This window comes from Garra rufa, chromosome 14 (assembly GCF_049309525.1).
Source record: "Garra rufa chromosome 14, GarRuf1.0, whole genome shotgun sequence".
In the NCBI taxonomy this organism is placed as follows: domain Eukaryota; kingdom Metazoa; phylum Chordata; class Actinopteri; order Cypriniformes; family Cyprinidae; genus Garra; species Garra rufa.
In genome coordinates this window covers 125,565-151,589 of record NC_133374.1, presented here as the reverse complement: position 1 = coordinate 151,589, position 26,025 = coordinate 125,565, and the positions used below count along the sequence as shown (strand labels likewise).

Below are 26,025 nucleotides of genomic sequence, written 5' to 3'. Positions count from 1 at the left end.
GTGTTTTTTTACGTTCGCGCGTAGACGGAGCTTTACGGTAACCGTCGCTGTTGTGGTTGAACTTCCCGAGCGCTCAGCTGACTCGAGAGGAGGAATCATCGCACACAAGGAATCAAGGGGAAACAGCCATGGCGGCGGAGATCCATTCGAGGCCTCAGAGCTCCAGACCGGTCCTGCTGAACAAGATCGAGGGCCACAGCGACAGCGTGAACGCGGCTGTTCTCATCCCGAAGGAGGATGGAGTCATTACGGTCAGCGAGGACAGGTACACCCGCGCCGACCGGACAGCCACTGGAGACATGACCACATCATGACAATTAACACTCAAATCAACATTTGGTTGATTAATTAATTGTTTTATTAAAATGTTTATTATCTTACAAGAAGTAACGTTACAATGGCGGTGCCGCGATACATGGTAATACCATAATACAGTGATATATAGTACTAAAGCATTACCATGTTTACATTGGGTATTTCCATAGCACAAGTGCGAAGCATGAAGGTGCTGTTTGTTTGTAAGTGTTTTGGACGGAAGCACTTGAACTTGACACACTTATTATTGCTTAAAAACTTTGTTTTGCTTTCAGATTTGAACTATTGAATACACTATTATGAATTATCATGATAGTCATAGTTTCCCGTCAAGTAGAAAACCACACGCAGTTATTGTTATTACTGTAAAACTGTGGTTGGTATTTGCCACAACTGATATAAAATGACCACAAATCAAAATCAGACTGATTTAAAAACTGTTTGAATGAGATCTTGTGTTAGTTTATTTAGATTTTACATCAACAATAACTACAGTAGCCTATAACTATAGAGTTTTCTCTCAAACTTTGGACTGTGATGTCAGTTTGCAGGCCAAAATATATTATTATTTTTTCTGCTAGGGATTATTGTGGTTATTATAGTGGTAGTTTGATATTATCAAAAATACGTTATCATCAAAAATAAGCTTAAAATGACTGGTTAACTTACATTTTTTACACCATTTTGAGAGTTCACAATGACCAATTCTCATTTATTACATAAACTGCTGTATTTTTTGGCATAAAAGGTGGTTACCATAGTAAATTGGTAGTAAATTTTAATGTTTTTAAAAAAGTCTCACAAAGCCTGCATTTATTTGATCCAAAGCAGAGCAAAAACAGTACAATTTTGAAATATTTTTACTATTTAAAATAGCTGTTTTCTATTTAAATATATTTTAAAATGTAATTTATTTCTGTGATTTCAAAGCTGAATTTTTAGCATCATTACACCAATCACATGATCCTTCAGAAATCATTCTAATATTCTGATTTGCTGCTCAAAAAACATTTGTTATTATTATTATTATGTTGATAACATAATAATGTTATGTCATAACTCCAAGCTTTTGAATGGTATAGTTTATAATGTTACAAAAGCTTTTTATTTCAGATAGATGTTGATTTTTGGATCTTTCTATTCATCAAAAATCCTTAAAAAATGTACTCAACTGTTTTAAATATTGATAATAATAAAAAAATAATAAATGTTTCTTGAACAGCAAATCAACATATTAGAATGATTCTGAAAGACCATGTAACACTAAAGATGGAAGTAATGATGCTAAAAATTTAGATTTGATCGCAGAAATAAATTACATTTGTAAAATATATTCAAATAGAAAGAAGTTATATTAAATAGTAAAAATATTTCACAATATTACTGCTTTTGCTGTGTTTTGGATCAAATAAATGCAGGCTTGGTGAGCAGAAAACACTTCTTACTGTTCAAAAACTTTTGACTGGTAGTGTATTGTTGCTCAAAATCTGTTTTGGTTTCAGATTTGAACTATTGAATAAATGATTATGAATTAATGTAATAATCATAGTTTCCATTCAAGTAGAAAACCACATGGACTTATTGTTATTTCTGTAAATCTGTGGTTGGTATTTGCCACAACTGTCATAATATAACCACAAATCAAAATCAGACTCTTAAAACTTTCCACAGTATTTGAATGACATCTTTTGTTAGTTTATTTAGATTTTTCATCAAAAATAACTATAGTAACTATAGTGTTTTGTCTCAAACTTTGGACTGTGATAAATTTACAGGCCAAAATAATATATTTTAATTATTACTGCTAGGTATTATTGTATAAGCTTAAAAAGGTTGGTTTCTGGAAGAGCTTACAATGATCAGTTCTCATTTATTACTGTGAAATTTTTGGCATAAAAGTTGGTTATCATAGTAAATTGTACATGTTTTACTTGTTTACATACACTACCAGTCTAAACTAAGTTTTTGAAAAGTAAGATTTTAATGTTTTTTTGTTGTTTTTTTAAGAAATCTCTTCTGCTTACCAAGCCTGCATTTATTTGATCCTAAGTACAGCAAAATCAATACACTTTTGAAATATTTTTACTATTTAAAAAACTGTTTTCTATTTGAATATATTTTAAAATGTAATTTATTCCTGTGATTTCAAAGCTGATTTTTTAGCATCATTACTCCAATCACATGATCCTTCAGAAATCATTTGCTGCTCAGAAAACATTTATTACTATTATATTTATTATTATGTTGAAACAGCTAAGTAGAATTTTTTTCATTTTTTTTTGACATTTATCTAAAATAGAAATCTTTTGCAACATTATAAATGTCGTTATTATCACTTTTGATAAATTGAAAGTATCTTTGCTAAATAAAAGTATTAATTTCTATCATTCCTTTCTTTTGTCTCAAACTTTGCACTGTGATATCAGTTTACAGGCCAAAATACTAGACCTGTATATTATTTATTACTATTATGGATTATTGTAGTTGTGGTAGCTTGATATTAACCAGTTTTCATCAAAAATAAATGTAAAATGACTGGTTTACTTACATTTTCTACACTATTTAGAAAAGCTCACAATTATCAATTCTCATTTGTTACACAAACTGTAGAAACTCTGGTATTTTTGGGCATAAAATGTGGTACCATAGTAAATTGGACATGTTTTACAACTCTGTTTTTAATTCTGTGGAGCACAAAACGAGATGTTTAGAAGAATGTTCATGCTGCTCTTTCCCCCATATATATTAAAAAAAAAGTCTCTTTTGATCACCAAGGCTGCATTTATTAGATTAAAAATACAGAATAAATGTACAAATTATGAAATATTTTTACAATTTAGATTAAATGTGTTTTATTTGAATGCATTGCAAAGTATAATTTATTCCTGTGATGTAAAGCTGAATTTTCAGCATCATTACTCCAGTGTTCAGTGTCACATGATCCTTCAGAAATCATTCTAATATGCTGATTAGCTGCTCAAGAATTGCAACTATTTTGAAAACAGTTGTGCTGCTGGATATTTTGTGGATATTTTGCTTGTTTGCATAGATATTGTGTCTTTTTTGGATGCTATTTGTAGCATTTCTCTGTTGCCTCTGTGTTTTTTTTGTGGAAGGCCTGCAACCTAAACCAGTCTAAGGGTGTTAAACAGTCTGAGTAAAGGTTTTCGAGGGGATTTGGGCTTTCATCAGCTGGGAGAGCAGCTTTAAAGCTGTAAAAGTAAAGCACCTTTCAGCAGGGATGTTGGTTAAGTTCCTCTCAGGATGAAGACATAAGTGTTTTGTTTGTTGCTGCAAGGCTTAAAATCAAGTCTGATGTCGGCATGCATTTCAACGGACTCTTCTTAATGTTTCAAAAGAATTAGGATGTGATTTAAACATCTTTTTAAATGCTAAACAGGAAAATCGAACTCAGACGGCCATTAAGTGCCGCTTAAAGATTAGCAAGAGTTCAATTAGTTAGACAAGCAGATCTTTTAGTTTCTTTTCAGAGCATTTTATTTATGCTATCAGATTCCGTCTTATAGTGGGAGGTAGTGTCTGTAAATGAACAGGCTTTGTTATTAGGGATGGGATTTTTTTTTGGTATCTAAATGTTGTTTTTGTAACATTCTGGTTTTGGCAAGAATGTTGAAAACAACTCTGGGCAAGACAAAACCGTGTTATTGGAGATGCATATGTGGTTGTGTGCTGATTACCTACATGTTTGACATGAGAGCAGATGCACAAAAATATAAAACTTTGCAAAATATGATACGCTTGAGATTTTAGGAGGAACTGAAACTGAAGGAACAGAGATTTCAGTTGGTCTGGGAACACGTGTGTGTTTCTGTGCATGACCATCACACTTCAGAGGGTTATTTTAGTTGTTTTTAAATATTGTGATTATTTTTTATTTATTTTATTATATTTTTAAATGTATTTATTATATTAACATTTTTCTTGTTTTAATATCATATACATTATTTTGTTAGATTATATTATTTTTATGTTTAATATTTTATGTTTCTGTTCACCAAGCCTGCAATTATTTGATTCAAAGTACAGCAAAAACAGTAAAAGTTTGAAATATTTTTACTATTTAATATATATTTTTATTTTATTTTTAATTTATTATATTTTTCTTGTTTTAATATTATATATATTATTTTATTATATTATTTTTATATTTAATATTTATTATATTATATTATATTACATACATTATAAATTTACACTAACAGTCAAAAGTTTTTGAACAGTATGATTATTAATGTGTTTTTTTTAAAAAGGCTCTTCTGCTCACCAAGCCTGCAATTATTTAATCCAAAGTACAGCAAAAACAGTAAAATTTTGAAATATTTTTACTATTTAATATATATTTTTATTTTTAATTCAATTTATTTTATTATATTATATTTTTATATGAATTTATTATGTTACATTTTTTCTTTTTTTATGATATTATTTTTATATTTAATATTTATTATATTCTATTACATACATTATAAATTTACACTAACAGTCAAAAGTTTTTAAACAGTGTTTTTTTTTTTTTTTTTTTTTTAAAGGCTTTTCTGCTCACCAAGCCTGCATTTATTGAAATTGAATTATTTTTTACTATTTAATGTTTTCTATTTGAATATATTTTAAAATGTAATTTATTCCTGTGAATAGAAAGATCCAATGATCAGCATTTGTCCAAAATAAAAAAGCATTCAAAAGCTTAGAGTCAGTGTAATTTTTTTGGGGAGAAAGAAATTACAGAAATTAATACTTTTATTTATCAAGGATGTTTTAAATTTATCAAAAGTGATGATAAAGACATTTATAATGTTACAAAGGATTTATTTATTTTTTCATATAAATGCTGTTCTTCTGAACTTTCTATTTATCAAAGAAACCAGAAAAAAATTCTGCTCGGCTGTTTTCAACATAATATTAATAATAAATGTTTTTTGAGCAGCAAATCAGAATATTGTTAGACAGCATTTCTAATTTTTATGTTAACATTAACAACGTTTATGTAATAGAATAATATCAATTACGTTTTGCTTTCGGAGTTATTTCAATTTTAGTTGAAGTTTTTGTTTTGTGCTTTTGTCATTTTTGTCAGTGATTTTATATATATTTCTATTTGGTTTTTAATTCATTCATTCATTTATTCATTATCATTATTATTATTGTTTTTTTTTTATTATTATCACTAGTTTTAGTAATTGTAGAATTACAGCTTATCTATTACAGTCAGTTGTCCAGGCAACATTTCTAATTTTCATCTAAGTATTTTTTTTTATGTATGCTTTATTCAATAATAATAAAATTAGTATAATAATAATTTAAAATTAGCAGCAAATCAGAATATTAGAATGATTTCTGAAGGACCGTGTGACTTGCATAATGATGCTAAATATTCAGCATAAAAATCACAGGAATAAATTACATTTTAAAATATATTTAAAACGAAAACAGTTATTTTAAATACTAAAAATATTTCTAAATTTTTACAGTTGGTTTTCTTTAAAAAAACATCTAGAAAAAAATCTTACTGTTCAAAAACTTTTGACTGGTCGTGTATTTTGTTTAATAATATTTTAAGTATGTATATATTATAATACAATACATATATATTTATATTTGTTGTTTTTGTTTCTTTCAGGACGATTCGAGTTTGGCTGAAGCGGGACAGTGGACAGTACTGGCCCAGCATCTACCACACGGTGTCCTGTGAGTATCATTTCACCTAAAAAAGTAAATCACCAACTTTTACAGCTGGTTGAAAGACGCTATGAAGATCATCACTTGGGAGTAAATGAACCAAAATAAAAAATAATTCATTCTTACTAAACAGTGTTCATTTGCAGTGGTATGGTCGCTATGGTAACTCTGTTACTATAGCAACCATATCACCTCTTGGTATGTCACATATATTCCCCAGTGTCACTCATCAGTAGGTGTGTACATGTTTAATACGCCATTGCTCTTTTTGTTTGAGCAGCTTGTCATGTCAAATTCCAGTTGGAGCTGTGTTTAAGAGAAAATGTTATGCGTGTTGGAGAAAAATTGTTCAGAAAACTGTTATTTATATTATCTAATAGAATTTATTAGGTTTTTTTACTATTATTTTTATATTTTGAGTTGTTTTAATATTAGTTTAAGTTTTTGTTATGTGTTTTTATATATTTATATTAAGCTTTAATTAATAATAATTATTGTTACTATTATTATTATTTTATTTTATTTTTATTTTTTTATTATTTTTAGTAATTGTTATTTATTATTTATTATTTTTATTTTAAGTAGTTGTCCAGGAAAAATTTCTGATTTTAAGATTGAGATTTAAAAATTTATTTGATAAGTTTGTTTTGTGCTTTTGTCATTTTTCATTAGTGATTTTTATAAATATTTTAATGAATATTTTAAATTTTTTTAATGAATTAATTAGTTTTAGTAGAATCTCAACTTATTTATTTAACTTGTTGTCCAGGCAACATTTCTAATTTTATATTTAGGTTTTTAATTAATATTTGTTATTTTATATATTAGCTTTATTTAATTAAAAAAAGTTTTTTTTTTTAGATATTTGTTTTTTTGTTTTTAGTTTTCAAAACTAAACAAACATTTCTAGTTTTCATTTAAAATTTTTAGTTGAGTTTAGGTTTTCATCTAATATTTATTTTATTTTTGTTTTAGTTATTAGTTTTTAGTGTTTTAAAGTAAAAAAGGCAACCTCTTTATTGTTTACGTTTTCATGTAATATTTTATTTTAGCTTTATTTCAAATAATTTTTTGTTAATTAGTTTTTATGTTAACATTAACAACATTTATATATAACACAATAGTATTGATTAGTTTTTTAATTCACTTTTATTTTATTTTATTTTTATGTATACATTTCTATTTAGCTTTATTTTTTTTTAAATAATTGTAGAATTTAATTCAGTTAGTTGTCCATGCAACATTTCTAATTTTTATATCATTTTTTTTAATCTAATATTTGTTATTTTATATATTAGCTTTAATTAATAATAAAAAAGGTTTAAAAATGATTTAAAAGGTTTAAATATATATTAGCTATTTGTTATTTTAAAAATGTATTAAAAAAAACTTTTTTAGTTTCCCTTTAAAATTTTTAGTTAAGATTATGTTTTTGTCTAATATTTATTTTAGTTTTAGTTACTAGTTTTTAGTAGTTACAAGTAAAAAGGCAGCATTTTCATTACATTTTTTTGCTAATATTTATTTTATTTTAGCTATATTTCAATAGATTTTTTAGTGAATAATTTGTTTTATTTTAACAGTAACAACATTAGGCAGACACTGGTGTTATTTTTGGTGCCGTTAGTAGCACAAATTGACACACTTTACTTTTAATCAGCAGACATATATGATGAAGTAGGTCAAGTCTTTCTTTTTGTGTCCAGCTCCGTGCTCCTGTGTGTCATATCACCATGAGAGCAGGCGGATCTTCATAGGCCAAGACAATGGAGCTGTTGTGGTGAGTGTCACTGTATCGCCCCCCTGAGGGCCAAAATGTTTCCAAATCTTCAACGTTATGTCTCTATATCTGGTGTCTTCATATGCTTGTAGACAGGGCAGCTGTGCATTTGTGTATTAAAGCATATTTTGACTTTATTCTCGAAATATTTTCAGCTTTGTTCTCAAAACATTTCGACTTTATTCTTGTAGTATTAATTGCGATTAATCGCATTCAAAATAAATTAGGACTTTATTCTCGAAAATTTTGACTTTATTCTCAAAACATTTAGACTTTATTCTTTATTTTTTAAATTTTATTCTTTATTCTGGAAACATTTCAACTTTATTATCGTAGTATTTCAACTTCATTCTCATAATATTTGACCTTATTCTTGAAATATTTCTACTTTATTATGGAAATATTTTGGCTTTATTCTCGTAGTATTTTGACTTAATTCTCGTAATATTTCGACTTCATTCTCAAAACATTTAGACTTTATTCTCGTAGTATTTCAACTTCATTCTCATAATATTTCAACTTTATTGTCTGAATATTTTGACTTCATTCTCGTAGCATTTCGATTTTATTCTCAAAACATTTCATTTTTGTAATGTCAACTTTATTGTTTCAACTTTATTCTCGAAATATTTAGACTTTATTTTCAAAACATTTCGACTTTATTCTGTAAACATTTCGACTTTATTATGGAAATATTTCGACTTCATTCTGGAAAATTTTTTACTTTATTCTCGTAGTATTTCGACTTTATTCTCATAATATTTGACCTTATTCTTGAAATATTTCGACTTTATTCTCTAAACATTTCGCCATTATTCTGGAAATATTTCGACTTTATTCTGTAAATATTTCGACTTCATTCTGGAAAAATTTTGACTTTATTTTCGTAGTATTTCGACTTTATTCTCATAATATTTGACCTTATTCTTGAAATATTTCGACTTTATTCTCTAAACATTTCGCCATTATTCTGGAAATATTTCGACTTTATTCTGGAAATATTTCGACTTCATTCTGGAAAAATTTTGACTTTATTTTCGTAGTATTTCGACTTTATTCTCATAATATTTGACCTTATTCTTGAAATATTTCGACTTTATTCTGGAAATATTTCTACTTTATTCTGGAAACGTTTTGGCTTTATTCTCGTAGTATTTTGACTTAATTCTCGTAGTATTTCAACTTCATTCTCATTATATTTCGACTTTATTGTCGCAATATTTTGACTTCATTCTCGTTGCATTTCGACTTTATTCTCAAAACATTTAAACTTTTCTTCTTGTATTTCAACTTAATTCTCAAAACAATTTATTCTTCTAATGTCAACTTTATTGTTTCAACTTTATTCTCGGAATATTTAGACTTTATTATGGAAATATTTCGACTTCATTCTCATAATATTTGACCTTATTCTTGAAATATTTCGACTTTATTCTGGAAATATTTCTACTTTATTCTGGAAACGTTTTGGCTTTATTCTCGTAGTATTTTGACTTAATTCTCGTAGTATTTCAACTTCATTCTCATTATATTTCGACTTTATTGTCGCAATATTTTGACTTCATTCTCGTTGCATTTCGACTTTATTCTCAAAACATTTAAACTTTTCTTCTTGTATTTCAACTTAATTCTCAAAACAATTTATTCTTCTAATGTCAACTTTATTGTTTCAACTTTATTCTCGGAATATTTAGACTTTATTATGGAAATATTTCGACTTCATTCTCATAATATTTGACCTTATTCTTGAAATATTTCGACTTTATTCTGGAAACATTTTGGCTTTATTCTCGTAGTATTTCAACTTCATTCTCATAATATTTCGACTTTATTGGCGCAATATTTTGACTTCATTCTCGTAGCATTTCGACTTTATTCTCAAAACATTTAAACTTTTTTCTTTTTGTATTTCAACTTTATTCTCAAAACATTTTATTCTTGTAATGTCAACTTTATTGTTTCAACTTTATTCTCGAAATATTTAGACTTTAATATGGAAATATTTCGACTATATTCTGGAAATATTTCGACTTCATTCTGGGAAAATTTTGACTTCATTTTCTTAGTATTTCGACTTTATTTTCATAATATTTTACCTTATTCTTGAAATATTTCTACTTTATTCTGGAAACGTTTTGGCTTTATTCTCGTAGTATTTCGACTTCATTCTCCTTATATTTCGACTTTATTGTCGCAATATTTTGACTTCATTCTCGTAGCATTTCGACTTTATTCTCAAAACATTTCATTCTTGTAATGTCAACTTTATTGTTTCAACTTTATTCTCGAAATATATAGACTTTATTTTCAAAACATTTAGACTTTATTATGGAAATATTTCGACTTCATTCTGGAAAATTCTCGTAGTATTTCGACTTCATTCTCATAATATTTGACCTTATTCTTGAAATATTTCGACTTTATTCTGGAAACATTTAGACTTAATTCTTGTAATAATTTGACTTGATTCTTGAAACATTTAGACTTTTTTTCCCGTAGTATTAATTGCGATTAATCGCATCCAAAATAAATTTCGACTTTATTCTCAAATCATTTCGGCTTTATTCTCAAAACATTTTGCCTTTATTCTCATAACTTTTTTTTTTTTTTACATGCCACTAAAATGCTGTCGTAATTATAACTGTTTTCTGTTTGAATATATTAAATAATGTTATATTTATAATCAAAGCTGAATTTTTAGCATCAAAGTTAAAAAAAACTAATTTTTTTTAAAACAGAAACCACATTATAAATATCTTTACTATCACTTTTGATTAATTTAATGCATCCCTGCTGAATAAAAATCATATAGACTCTTAGCAACTTTTAAACAGTAGTTTATATAGGAACTATATAGAGGGTGAAATATAGTGCATAAATGTTGTTGTTTTTTGTCTTTTTTGGGTCTTGAGAGCTTAATCACTATTATAAAATAGCTCTGTGAACACTATATGTAATTTAGTGTATTACAAAAGGATGAAAGTCATCTGAGTTTGTGGCCACATGAGCATGAGTAAGTAGAGAAACTAAGCCATTGTGTCATTTTTCTGTAATGTTCTTTGTTTTTGTCTTTCAGGAGTTCCTCATCTCAGAAGACTTCAACAAAATGAACCATGTCAAAACATACCCAGGTAAAACCAAAGGGTTGAGGGTTGAATCAGGCCTCATTTCCATTAGTGTACTAACACACTTTAGACAACGGCTTGGATTTCCTTTCCAGCAGAGCTGAAGTGTGTTTGTACGACACATGTGCTCTATGTCCCCTGGGTTTGAGTGTTTGTGTGTGTGTTTGTTTCCTGAAGAGAGAGAGAAACACACCAACACACTCTACTTACTTAGGCCCCACCCGATCACTTGAGGATCATTTGTTCTTTCCCAGCATGCCCTGGGGTTCCATATGAACTCTTACTGGACGCACACTCACACAAAAGATGATTACGAGTGGATGAGTCAGAGCAGCCCTGGAAAATGTGTCTGGAGAAAACCGGACAATGCCAGGAAAGTGTGTGTGTGTGTGTGTGTGTGTGTGAGAGAGAGAGAGACTGTATTCTGACCTATAACTGAAAAATATTGTGGTTTGCTTCATGTTTATGAATGAGTTATTATTGCTAACTGCATGTGGCATTGTTTCTTTCTGATATATAATACAGTCTTATGGTTAGTTGCCCTATTAGGACACACAGTGACATCATTAGATAATGACATCATGCCACAAATATCTCAATGCTCAAAACGCTCCGCCTGAGGACATGAGGCAAATCATAAAAGTGTATTTGTGTGCTGAATCTTTATGATCCCCATAATGTGCAGTAAACAGCACGCTCATGAAATACTGTATCCCACAATGCAATATGTTCAACTGCATCTTCTATTTCCAGTGTGGCGGATGAACCAGAGGAAAGAAAAAAAAACATAAATATCCAAAATAAGTTTTTGTTTACGTAATGTATGTGTGTGTACTGTGTATATATACATACATATTTAAGAAAAGGTTATGTTTATATATTTATTTGATATTATTTATTTGAATAAAAATATATAGATGTAAATATCTTCAAAATATATACTGTATGTGTGTGTATTTATATATATATATATATACATAATAAATGTACACAGTACACATATATTATGTAATCAAAATCTTTAGGATGTGATAAATTACTGATTGTGTTTTTTTTTTAAAAATTAAATGTAAAATTTCTATTTTAGTGCCTTTTTAATATTTCAAATTAGCTTTTATTTTTGGATTTTCAATTTTTAGATTTTTGATTTTTGGCCTTTTTTTGTGTGCTTTTTTTAGTAACACTTTGGAATATTCATCTTAGTTTATATTCATTTTTTCATTTATTAATACATTATTAAAATATAGAAAGTAAGTACAGTAGTTTCTGTTAATGTTTTTTAATGTACCTGCTACCTGGGGGGTATTCCTTAAAACAAGTTTACCAAATAAGTCAGGCTTATTTCAGTTAGTTATTTCCTGGCCTAACATGAACTAACAATAAACAGTTTTGTTTTTATTAACTAATATTAATGAGGATTAAAAAATACTGTAACTGATGTGTTGGTCATTGTTAGTTAATTCTCTAACTGATGTTAACTTATGGGACCTTACTGTAAATTGTTACTTTTTATATTGCTATTTTTTTTTTTCAGTTTTACTTTAATTTCAGTCATTTTAGTGCTTCAACTTTAATTTATTTCAGTTAATTGCCAAGGCAACATTTTGTTAACATTAGTTAATGTATGAACCAACATGAACAAACAATGAACAATACATTTATTACACTGTTTATTAATATTTGTTAATGTTAGTTATTAAAAATACATTTGCTTATTGTTTGTTCATGTTAGTTCACAGTGCATTGACTACTGTTAACAAACACAAGTTGAGATTTTAATAATGCATTAGTAAATGCTAAAATTAACATTAACTAAGATTAATAAATGTTGTAGAAGTATTGTTCATTCTTAGTTCATGTTAACTAATGAACCTTATTGTAAAGGGTTTTGTAAAATATTTTAATAGTTTTGGTTAATGATGTTAATCCCTAATGTAAACAAGGTCATGACTCTACTCATGCACACTACTGTTTATCATAAAATTGCATACATTTTTACATGCTATTTAAAAGAACCTGGTATGCAGTATATGCTTTTTTTTTTGTTTTTGTTTTTTTTACAATTTTGAACCTTGATCTTCACCGTGTGTGTATGTGTGTGTGTGCAGCTCATCAGAACCGTGTGTCGGAGCTCATCTTCTCTCTGGAGAGTCAGTGGGTGATCAGTACAGGTCATGATAAAAGCATCAGCTGGATGAGCACTCAGAGCGGCTCTATGCTGGGACGCCACAGCTTTGGCTCATGGGCTTCCTGTTTACAGTATCCTTCAGTCTCTTTCTGAGAAACATTTAAAGACATTTTACATTTTGTTATGTATGCTTATATTGCTTTTTGTGCATCTCTGGAAACTGAAAAGTCAAAAATGTACTGTACTGCTCATGAATATCCAGTTAACAAATCCCAGAATGTCTTTGAAAGATTTGATACCAGTACCCCTGCAAAATTTGATGAAATTGATTTGTTATAAACTTTAATGGACTAGCAAATGATTTCGTGTTTTAAACTGTCTTATTTTCTATCATCAGTGTTTTTTCTTGACTGCACATGTAGATATGATAATGATACCCAGCATGCCTTTGTGGGAGATTATTCAGGGCAGATCACTCTACTGAAACTGGATGAACAGACGTGTTCTGTCATTACCACGCTAAAGGGACATGAAGGTAACACGGCTACAAATGCACACACATTTGTTATTTTAGAATAGCTCTTGTGACACATCACTGCATTTGACTAGATACCACTGGTGTGTGCAGTGATGGCTATTGTGACACCATCACTGCATAGTCCAGTTAATCTGGTGAAATGCAAATGATGAAGTGAAAGGTAAATCAGAATAGCTGCATTTCACTGGACACAACTGGTTTTATTGTAGAGTGCAGTGATGGTTTCTCAAAGGCTATTTTGGTATCATATTTATATAATATGTATTATATCCAGTGAAATATGCTAATATAATGGCTTTTGTTATACTAGCACTGTTCCAGTGAATCCAGGGGTATCCATGGTGTCACAACTGCCATTTACAACAGCTATTCTGATATCATAACCACTGCACACTCCAGTAAATCCAGTGCAGTATGACCAGAATAGCTCTTGTGACACATCATTGCATTTTACTAGATACCACTGCACACTTTAATATAATATCATAATGACTTTTGTGACACCATTGCTGCACACTCCAGTGAATATTCTGACATCGCATTTCACTTCATCACTGCATTCACTGGATACCACTGGAATCACTGGAGTGTGCAGTGGAAATGTCACAAAGCAGTGGATATGTCACAAACCAGTGAAATGCAGTGAGGAAGTGCAGTAAGACCAGAATAGATTTTGTGACATTATCACTGCATTTCAGTAGATGCCACTGCAATCACTGGAGTGTGCAGTGGTGGTCTCACAATAGCCATTTTAAAAATCATATTTCATTGTATGTCATGGGTAAGATTAAAATATGATGTCTGAAAGTCTATTGTGACACCACCACTGCACACGCCAGTGAATACAAGGGTATCCAGTGAAATGCACATAAAGCACAATATGATCAGTATATCTTTTGTGACACCTCACTGCATTTCACTAGATATCACTGCATTTCAATGGATGTCATAGGTAGGATATAAACATGACATCAGAATAGCTTTTGTGACACCATCACTGCACACTCCAGGGAATCCAGTGCTATTTAGTGAAATACAGTGATGAAGTGAAATGTAAATCAGAATAGCTGTTGTGACATCCTTACTGCATTTCACTGGATTCACTGGAGTGTGCAGTGATGGTGTCACAACAGCCATTCACAACTGTTATTCTGATATCAGTACACTGCATGTTTTTTTCCATTTAGTACTTTTTTCCATTTAGTACTTCCATTTTAGCCTGGCTAACGCCAGACCACGTTATGACTTCATGATTCGTGGTCTGGGAACCACATGTTCATTTTCTCGTATTTGAGGCATGGTTTACGAATGCTCAGAGCCGTTTATTGGGTGCTACGAATGTCTATCAAATGCACCTGTGCGTAGCTCATAGCCAATTGTTTCAATCATACCGGATGACGTATACAGAGCGATGGTTTAACGCCAAAAGTTGCTCTTTTTTCAAAATAATCTTGCGTTCTAAACTACTTAGAACACTAACTAAGGGGCCGTTGACATGTCGCGTCTTTTGCGTGCTAAAGTTCGTTATTTCAAATGTAGACGCGCGGTATGTGCGCGCATAATGGAAGCGACGCTGTTGCGACGCGCTCGCGTTTTCCATGCGCAAGCTACAGAGCGGTTTGGAAAGGAGAAAGCGACACGCCTAGCGTTTTCCACGCGTTTTTAGGCGCGACATGTGAACGGCTGCATCGAATGTTAACTTGCTGCCATGCTGGATCCATAGTTATAAACAAATTGCTTCGGTGAGTCGCATAGAAGGCGTCATCGTCTTGCTGCTCCCTCCCCGTTCTGTGATTGGTTCCCTATCTGAGGTGAAAATTTGGTCCATGGTTTCCATGCTGCCTTCCAGCGTGAATAAAATCGCGCTGCGCGGAAGGCAGCATGGGGACACCCAGGCTACTTCCATTTAGTACTTCTCAAACTTTTGCAGGGGGTTATTTTAATAATTTCAGCTATTATTTTGTATTGTGGACTATATGTAAACATCTTTGATGTAAACTATCTTACTCAGGACAGTACTAAATAAAATATAACATGCATTTTGTATGATCTCTCTTATTTTGTTAAAATTATTCACATTTTCACAGATTCTACAAGGGATTCCCAAACTTTCGCATACCACTGTAGGTGACACCACCACTGCACACTCCAGTGAATCCAGTGGTGTCTAGTGAAATGCAGTGATGGTGTCACGATAGCCACTCCGATTTCTTGTTTATATTTTTATCTTTATATTTATTTCATATAAAGTCTCATTAAAAAGCAGAATTTGTCTAAGTAGTCAGGCATACTCTTTTTTTATTCATATTTAAATTAATAAATTCAAATTTTTCCATTTTTCAGTGATTCAAAATAATATGAAATAGTTATTATATAATAATTCTAGCAATTTCTATGCAGCCACACTAGAGCATGCTTTTTATAAATACATACACGTAGATGTAAGAGTCTTGTAATTGATTTCACAGGTTTGTGAAAGAAAAGAAACACCTGAGCTTTTCCTTCAACACCATTCTATCTGTCTGTTCCTCTTTGTCTGTAGGTAGTGTTGGTGCATTATATTGGGATCCGGTTCAGAGGTGGCTGTTTTCTGGAGCGTCCGATCACAGTGTGATCATGTGGGACATTGGTGGCAGACAGGGACGCACATTACTACTGCAGGGACACCAGTGAGAAAACACACATACACACACCAGTAATAACCTAATAAAGCACTGCCAAATGTTTTTCCAGGCTGTAAATGACATAGAAACTAAAACAGAGAACTATTTGTCTATTTTCAGTTTTAAAGAAAATACAGAAAGTGAATGATTTTCATGTGAACAGAACAGAAGAGACTTTTTTCAAAAACCCCAAACTTTTACATATATAGGAAGTCTGAAATAGTCAGTCAAAAACTCTGTTTCTTTCTCTTTCTGACACAGTGAGAAGGTCCAGGCGTTGCGGTATCTGCCATTGACCCATCAACTGGTGTCTTGCTCTGCTGATGGAGGAATAACAGTGTGGAACATGGAGACGACACGAGAAGAGGTGTTTAATTCTTTATAAACACTGATATAGTACAAGCTCACATACACTCGCTAGTCAAAAAGGATGTTTTTACACTCACACACACATATCCCAATATTATAAAGTATGATTGAATGAGTCCATGGCCAAATTGTCTAATCATGGAGCAGTGACGAAGTTTCTTGCCGTCGCCATGGCAACCTCTGCGTCAGTCATCAAAGTCGCATCCATCTCTATGGTGACCAGAAAGCGACTCCTACTCAAAATGTCATGGAGATGTATGTTATCTCTCTTTCTCTTTAAATGTTTACTTTCAGGCTCCTCAGTGGCTGGACAGCGATTCCTGTCAGAAATGCGGACAGCCGTTTTTTTGGAACATAAAGCAGATGTGGGACTCTAAGACCCTGGGGCTCCGACAGGTACTGAGCGCAACAGTACGGTTAAAAATATAAAGATCTGAGTCTGTTTCTGCTCCTCTGACATCATATTGCTCTTTTGGTCTTATTAGGTTGGCTTGAGAAAGTTAAGCTTCTTATTATTATTCTTATAAGGCTAAAATTTCTGAATGCTGCTCCTCCTAGAGCTTTCAAGCTAAAAGCACCAAACTCAAACTTAAGTGAGCGAAGACTATTCAATCATCAACTGTCGAAATTAACATTTTAAGCTCCCAGAATCCCTTGAGACTCAGTCAAACTTCCCTTCTATGTACTATTTCTAATTCATTTAGACTCATTTAAGCTTCTGCTCTATCTAATATTTTTTTATCTATCACTAGCCAAGCCTAGCAACTAGAATCATGCTAGCAACATGCCATGAACTTGCTAATCATGCTGGAAACATGCTAGCAACATGCTAGTAACTTCTTAATCGTGTTAACAACATGTTAGACAGATTAGCAACATGTTAGTAACATGCTAATCATGCTAGAAACATGTTAGTAACATAATCATGTTAGCGACATGCTACTAACTTGTTAATCATACTAACAACATGTTAGTAATATGCTAATCATGCTAGTAACATGCTAACCATGCTAGAAACATGCTAGTAACTTGTTAATTATGCTAACAACATGACAGAAATGCATAATCGTGTTAGAATCATGCTAGTAACTTGCTAATCATGCATGCCATGAACTTGCTTATCATGCTGGAAACATGCTAGCAACATGCTTGACAGGTTAGCAACATGTTAGTAACATGCTAATCATGCTAGAAACATGTTAGTAACATAATCATGTTAGCGACATGCTACTAACTTGTTAATCATACTAACAACATGTTAGTAATATGCTAATCATGCTAGTAACATGCTAACCATGCTAGAAACATGCTAGTAACTTGTTAATCATAGTAACAACATGATAGTACCACATTATCATGCTAGTAACTTGCTAATCATACTAACAACATGCCATGAACTTGCTAATCATGTTGAAAACATGTTAACAACATAATATTAACTTGTTAATCATGGTAACTACATGATAGTAACACATAATCATGCTAGTAACTTGCTAATCATGCTAACAACATGTCAGTAAATTGTTAATCATGCTAACAACACTTTAGTAACATGATAATCATGCTAGAATCATGTTAGTAACTTGCTAATCATGTTAGCAATATGCTAGTAACTTGCTAATCATGCTAGGAACATGTTAACAACATGCTAACTTCATGTTATTTATATTAGAAACATGCTAATCATATTAGAAACATGATTAACAAAATGCTACATGATTAGCAAAAAACTACATGCTAATCATGCTAGCAACATGCTAACCGCATGTTAATCATGTTAACAACATGTTAATCATGCTATAAACGTGCTAGCAACATGTTAACTACATGCCATTCATGTTAGTAACATGATTAGCAACATGCTTGCTACATGTTAATTATCTAATCTATCTACCAAAAATTGTATAACTGCTTCAAACTTTCAGACTAGGCTTTCTAAAGCCAACCTAAGGTTGTCTTGACAAATTTTTTTTTTAAATCTAGTTTTAGTCTGTTACGCATCTGTTAAGTTGTCTTAAAGGTATAGTTCACTCCAAAACGAAGATTGGCTGGAAATGTATTAATCCTCAGGCCATCCAAGATGTAGATGAGTTTGTTTCTTCCTCAGATTTGGAGACATTTAGAATTGCATCACTTGCTCACCAATGGATCCTCTGCAGTGAATGGGTGCCGTCAGAATGAGAGTCCAAACAGCTGATAAAAACAACACAACAATCCACAAGTAACACCACCCCCGTCCATCAGTTAACATCTTGTGAAGTGAAAAGCTGTGTGTTTGTAAGAAACAAAGATGTTATTAAGACATTTTAACATTAAACCTTAACTTCTAGCCAAAATGTGAGTCCATAATCCATAATAATACTTCCTCCAGTGTAAAAGTCCATCCTTTGTTGTCCTCTTACATCAAAATCCACTGACATTTTTGTTTAGAACTGTTTTAAGGACTGTTTTTGCTTGTAAACAGTCTTAATAATAGATTTGTTTCTTATAAACACACAGCTTTTCGATTTACTAGATGTTAACTGATGGACTGGAGTGGTGTTACTTGTGGATTATTGTGATGTTTTTATCAGCTGTTTGAACTCTCATTCTGACGGCACCCATTCACTCCAGAGGATCCATTTGGTGAGCAAGTGATGAAACGATATGTTTCTCCAAATCTGATAAAGAAACAAACTCATCTACAGTCGTGGCCAAAAGTTTTGAGAATTACATAAATATTGGAAATTGGAAAAGTTGCTGCTTAAGTTTTTATAATAGCAATTTGCATATACTCCAGAATGTTATGAAGAGTGATCAGATGAATTGCATAGTCCTTCTTTGCCATGAAAATGAACTTAATCCCGAAAAAAAACTTTCCACTGCATTGTTAAGAAGGCTTCAGGGCGTCCAAGAAAGTCCAGAAAGCGCCAGAATCGTCTCCTAAAGAGGATTCAGCTGCGGGATCGGAGTGCCACCAGTGCAGAGCTTGCTCAGGAATGGCAGCAGGCAGGTGTGAGCGCATCTGACGCACAGTGAGGCCAAGACTTTTGAAAGATGGCCTGGTGTCAAGAAGGGCAGCAAAGAAGCCACTTCTCTCCAAAAAAAACCATCAGGGACAGATTGATCTTCTGCAAAAAGTATGGCGAATGGACTGCTGGGGACTGGGACAAAGTCATATTTTCCGATGAAGCCTCTTTCCGATTGTTTGGGGCATCTGGAAAAAGGCTTGTCCGGAGAAGAAAAGGTGAGCGCTACCATCAGTCCTGTGTCATGCCAACAGTAAAGCATCCTGAGACCATTCATGTGTGGGGTTGCTTCTCATCCAAGGGAGTGGGCTCACTCAGAATTTTGCCCAAAAACACAGCCATGAATAAAGAATGGTACCAGAACACCCTCCAACAGCAACTTCTTCCAACAGTCCAACAACAGTTTGGTCAAGAACAATGCATTTTCCAGCACGATGGAGCACCGTGTCATAAGGCAAAAGTGATAACTAAGTGGCTCGGGGACCAAAACATTGCAATTTTGGGTCGATGGCCTGGAAACTCCCCAGATCTTAATCCCATTGAGAACTTGAGGTCAATCCTCAAGAGGCGGGTGGACAAACAAAAACCCACTAATTCTGACAAACTCCAAGAAGTGATTATGAAAGAATGGGTTGCTATCAGTCAGGATTTGGCCCAGAAGTTGATTGAGAGCATGCCCAGTCGAATTGCAGAGGTCCTGAAAAAGAAGGGCCAACACTGCAAATACTGACTCTTTGCAAAATGATGAATGTCATGTAATTGTCGATAAAAGCCTTTGAAACGTATGAAGTGCTTGTAATTATATTTCAGTACATCACAGAAACAACTGAAACAAAGATCTAAAAGCAGTTGAGCAGCAAACTTTGTGAAAACTAATATTTGTGTCATTCTCAAAACTTTTGGCCATGACTGTACATTATGGATGGCCTGTGGATAAGTACATTCCCAGCAAATCTTCATTTTTGTAATGCCCATGTCATTTCCTGTCCCCAGCATCACTGCAGGAAGTGTGGTAAGGCGATTTGTGGCAAGTGTAGTTCTAAACGCTCCACATACCCCATCATGGGCTTTGAGTTCCAGGTGCGCATGTGTGACGACTGCTACGACACAATCAGAGAAGAAGAGTGAGTTATTTAGTCTGTTTTGTTTCTCTGTTTGATCCGGTGTTAATACGTCAGATTGGTTTTCTTATTCTTGTGCTTTTATGTGTCGCAGTCGGACTCCTCTGGCTACGTTTCATGAAGGGAAACACAACATCGCTTACATGGACATGGACCCGAGCCGAGGGCTGATGGTCACGTGTGGGAGTGATCGAGTTGTAAAGGTCACACACTCATCTCTTGTTCTAGTGTTTTAGTGATTGTATTTGGAGTAGTGTACTATTACACAACAGAAATAAAATCAGCCAAGATTTGTATCTTTTTCTCCTTGAGTTTGTGATTAAACACCCAGTTGAATCTATTTCTGACTAAATAAAACATGCATAAATAAATAAATAAATAAAAATAATATATATATATATATATATATGTATGTGTGTGTATGCATTTTTTGTGAATTTTTTATTTTGTCAGAAATTGATTAAACTGGGTGTTCGATCATAAACTCAATCGTAAACTATTCAAGTAAGCAATGTTATTGTGAACTAAAACCATTTTACTCATTTCTTTTGATAATTAAAATTAACAGAAACTAAAATTAAATTTAAAAAACGTTGTAAAAATGTAACTGAAATAACACAAGATTAAAACTGAATGTAGAATAATTTATAGAATATTTAAAACAAATAAAATAATTAAAATGAACCTAAAAGCCCAAAACAAAATTACTAAAAGTTTAACTAAAAATTATTTAGTTAGAAATGGAATAAACTTGGTGTTCAATCATAATATCATATCATATCATGTATATATACATCTATCAATCATATATACATATGTTCTAGTAAGCAATGTTCTTATTGTTAACTAAACCATTTCAATAATTTCTTTGGTTATTAAAATGAACAGAAATTAATTTAAAAATGTGTAAAAATGTAACTGAAAAAACTAAATATGAACTGAATGTTAAAAATTCTATATAATATGTCAAACAAATTAAATAATCAAAATGACAAAAGCCCATAACAAAATTACTGTATTTAAAGTTTAATTTATCACTGTGACAAATGACACAGAAATAATATCAGCCAGACAAACAATGTTATTGTTAGCAAAAAACATAATTTTACTAATTTTATTTGATAATTAAAATACACAGAAACTAAAATTAAATAAAAAAATTTAAATGTTTTTACATTTAATTTTATTTTTTCATTTATTTATTTATTTTTTATTTTAATTACTAAGATTAAACAGAATGTAGAATATTCTATAGAATATTAAACAAAAGCCCATAACAAAATAAAGTAAACAAAGTACAATTGAAAATGTTTTAAACGTTGTATTTTTTCACTGTGACAAGTATATTCTAGCGCTATATATATTTGAGCAATGTTATTGTTAACTATTATTCATTTATCCTGCAGATTTGTTGTGATTGTGTTTGTTGAATAAAGTGCTGATGTTCTGATTGGTCTGTGCACAGATCTGGGACATGATGCAGATGATTGGCAGCAGCGTAGCAGCGGGATTCACTCCTCGCTGATTGGCCGTTTCTGAAGGCACCGCCCACACTCCGCCATCGGATATAATGGAAACGCTCACCTACCTGTCTAACTCTCTCTTCCTTCAGCTGTGGAGTCTGCGCAAAAAACAGACACTTCAACACGGTGTATGTGAATATGTGTGTCGCTGGGATGCTCCTTGATTTTATGAACCGGCCGTTCATGTCTCTTATGAGGTATGACGACCTGGATCTGAGCAAACATGAACTCAAGGTACTTCTAAAAGCACAATATTTGCGCTCTTTCTGTGTGTAAGTGCGTGGCTTTGTCACAGGCTGAACGTTTTCTGGTATTTTGTACTTGTTGTATTCCCTCTATTCAGAAGTACCACTCAAACACAGGAAGTATTCCTTCATCACATCCTGCTTTTTCTTCATTCATCATTTTTGTTTATCTTTTTGAGTTTAAAAGCTACTGCTGGTCATAGTAACCAGCACTCTAGGGTTACCATGGAAATTAGTGTTCCATAGTAACCATGGAACATTCCTGTACTAACCTGCTGTTTTCCCACCAAAAATGTCGCTGCAAACCTGATAATAAAGTGAAGATAGAGTTTAAACTAAGAGATGGATGGGTTCAGGTCGGGTGGGTGAGGATTAATAAATGTAGTATAAAATCCATGGAGCATTTTATGATTAAACTCTTTAGGTTCAGTACAGTAGTATTCAGTTGTAAAACACTATTTATAGCACTAATCATCGTTTCTCTGTGATTTAGGGACACATTCAAATATGTTTCAAATATGTTTTCATTCATGCTTGTTTCAACCACGGGATAAAAAAAAAAGTAATCGCTACTTTTTCTCTTACAATTTTGCCTTTGTTTTTCTCACAATTATTTTTTCCCCCTCAGATTTCTAAGTTTAAATCTTTTTTTTGCTATTGCAAGTTTTTTTTAAATCTCAGAATTCTTTTTTTTTTTTTGCCCCAAAATAAAATCTTGTAAAAAAAAAATACAGAATTGTAAGTTTACATCTCAGAATTCAGTTTTTTTTTCTGAATAAAATAAACAATTGTTATTATAACGTTTTTTTCTCACAATTTTGCCTTTTTCTTGCAATTGCAAATTTATATCTCACAATTACTACTTTTTTCACTTAGATTATTAAATTTACATCTTGGAATCCTTTTTTTTTAGGCCCAAAAATAAAAAAATCAGTATCATGAAATCATTAAAAAAAGTTATTTTATCCCACAATTCTGCCTTTTTTTTCTCTCAGATTTCTAAGTTTATTTCTCAGAATTCTGTTTTTTTTTTCTGCCCCAAAATAACAAAATCAGCATTCTAACATTTAATCTTACAATTCTGCCTTTTTTTTCCCCTCAGATTTCTAAGCTTACATCCTTGGAATTCTTTTTTTTTTTTTTTTGGTCCAAAAATAAAAAATCAGTATCATGAAATCATTCATTTAAAGATTTTATTTTATTTTCTCTCAGATTTCTCAGAATTCAGTTTTTTTCTGCCCCAAAATAAAAAATCATTATAATAACATTTTATCTCACAATTTTGCCCATTTCTTTATATCATACAATTTTGACTTTTTCCCTTAGATTTACAAGTTTACATCTTTGGATTTTTCTGATCCAAAATCAAAAATTGTTATAACATTTTTGATTTTACCTCACAATTTAGCCATTTTCTTGCAATCTTGAGTTTAGATCTAACAATTCTTATTTTTTTTCATGAGATTTCTGAGTTTACATCTCCAAATTAATTTTTTTTTCTTGTTCCTAAATAAAAAATCATTATTATAATATTTTATCTCTCAGTTTTGCCATTTTTTTTCCTTGCAATTGTGAGCTTAAATCTCACAATTCTGACTTTCGGCCCTCAGGTTTTTGAGTTTACATCTTTCTGCCCCCCAAAAAACTTTATTATTATTATTATATAACATTTTTTCCCCACCAATGTTTTACAAACTCATAATTGCAAATTTACATCTTGAGTTTACATCTTGCAATTCAGTTTTTTTTCCCATCATGCAATAAAAAAGGTAATGGTGATGGTGACTTTTTAATCTGACAATTTATTTCCCTCCGAATTGCAAAAAAAAAAAACAACTCAGAATTGTGAGATAACTTGTTCTAATAATGTTCTAATAATGATTTTTCATATTATTTTGGGGCAGAAAAAAAAATGAATTCTGAGATAAAATTTTATCTCACAATTCTGACTTTTTTCCTCCACAATTGCAACTTACAAATTGCAAATTTACATCTTGAGTTAAATCTTGCAATTCAGCTTTTTTTTCCCCACCATGGAAGTTTTTCCTCAGAACTGCAAGAAAAAATTGTCAGAATTGTGAGATACAAATTCTGAATTGTAAAAGAAAAAATTTAAATTGGGAAAATATGAACTTATATTTGTTAAATAAAAAGTCATAATTATTTGTTTATTTTTTTTATCCCATGAATGAAACAAACTTTTACAACAAAGTGAGGTTTCTTCCAAAGAATTTGTCAGCATTTTCAACATTTACTCCTTTTCCAAGCTCTATCAGTTTCTTTCGTTTATAGAACAGAAAAATAGATATTTAGCAGGATATGAACTATATTACAACTCCTCAGTATAATGGCTTCCAAAACCTAAAACAAACAATCAAAATAGACTTTAAGACCTATATTCCAGCAAAATGAAATAGTTTCTTCTCATTAGCATGTTCACATAATCTAACTTGCCAATTGGTTATGCAACAAAAGCTGTGAGGAACTGAAGTGCAGTCTGTTAAATGGATTATACTTTAACTTAGCATATTGTTATGCAGAAGGAAGGTGTTTCTAAAGAGAAAACTTAACCTGTTTACAAACATTATAACTGACCGGTGCTGTTTGTTTTACTTCAGTACAGTACTTTCATTTTCTGTTTTTTCACTCAGCCCGTCACATCTGGAGTTTCTCTCGGTCGTTCTCCCTCGTTCATTGTCTTGTCGAGTCCTCTGTTCCTTGCACTGAATCGCACAGTCCGTGTGTGTTCATGATCTGACGGTACAAACGGCGTCTGTGCGAGTGTTTGCATTAAATGGCTGATTCGTGCCTGTGTAAAGCGCTTGCTCGTTTTGATATACGTCTCATTTTGCGCTTTGTAAATAAGTTCATTCCCATTCATAAGATTTTGTAGATGATTTCCCTCATTTAATGTAAAAATCAAACAGGATGTGAATGTAAAAGCTGCTCGATTGGAAAGATACTGAGGATGATTGTAGTTTCTCATCAGGGAACTGAGGGAGTTATATTTTCTTTGTTTCGTTTAGCTTTTTCGTTCATTTACCATAAAGACATGCTACGAGTCAAAAGTAAATCCTGAGAAATCTGTCAAGAATATGTCTTAAAATTCATCCCAGCTTAGATTTATTGCTCTTATGTGTTCTTATACATCTGTTTTACTGAAACTGACACTTCAGGGAGTCACATCCGGTTCATTTTTAACCACCATTTCGTTGTGAAGTTCACGCTTCTAATGATCAAACCCTAAAACTGTACATAACTCTAAATGACTTTGAGATCTGTTTTTTCTATGTGCTCTTTTCTAAAACGTACTTTACTTCAGTAGTTCCGTAATGAAGTATTATTCTGTCTATATATACGAAGTTGAGCTCAAACATCTGTATTTTTCATACAAGAATATCTTCTGCCGCTAATATGAAAACTGACGCAGGTCTTAATGCTGACTGCTAGTTTCAGCCCAGAGATGGAACGAAATATTACAATAAAGATCTAAGTTGTATCTCATGCAAGAGA

General features: G+C 31.6%; 1 protein-coding gene across 1 annotated transcript; it reads left to right on the top strand.

Moving 5' to 3' along the window:
- Positions 1–97: 97 nt before the first annotated feature.
- Positions 98–26,025, top strand: LOC141284571 (WD repeat and FYVE domain-containing protein 1-like). The gene is made up of 12 exons (XM_073817556.1): positions 98–265; positions 5,954–6,021; positions 7,719–7,792; positions 10,869–10,923; positions 13,026–13,176; positions 13,468–13,580; positions 16,126–16,252; positions 16,508–16,613; positions 16,910–17,011; positions 20,617–20,747; positions 20,839–20,947; positions 22,210–26,025. The coding sequence occupies exons 1-12, from the start codon at positions 129–131 to the stop codon at positions 22,267–22,269; spliced, it is 1,233 nt and encodes a 410-aa protein (XP_073673657.1). The 5' UTR covers positions 98–128; the 3' UTR covers positions 22,270–26,025.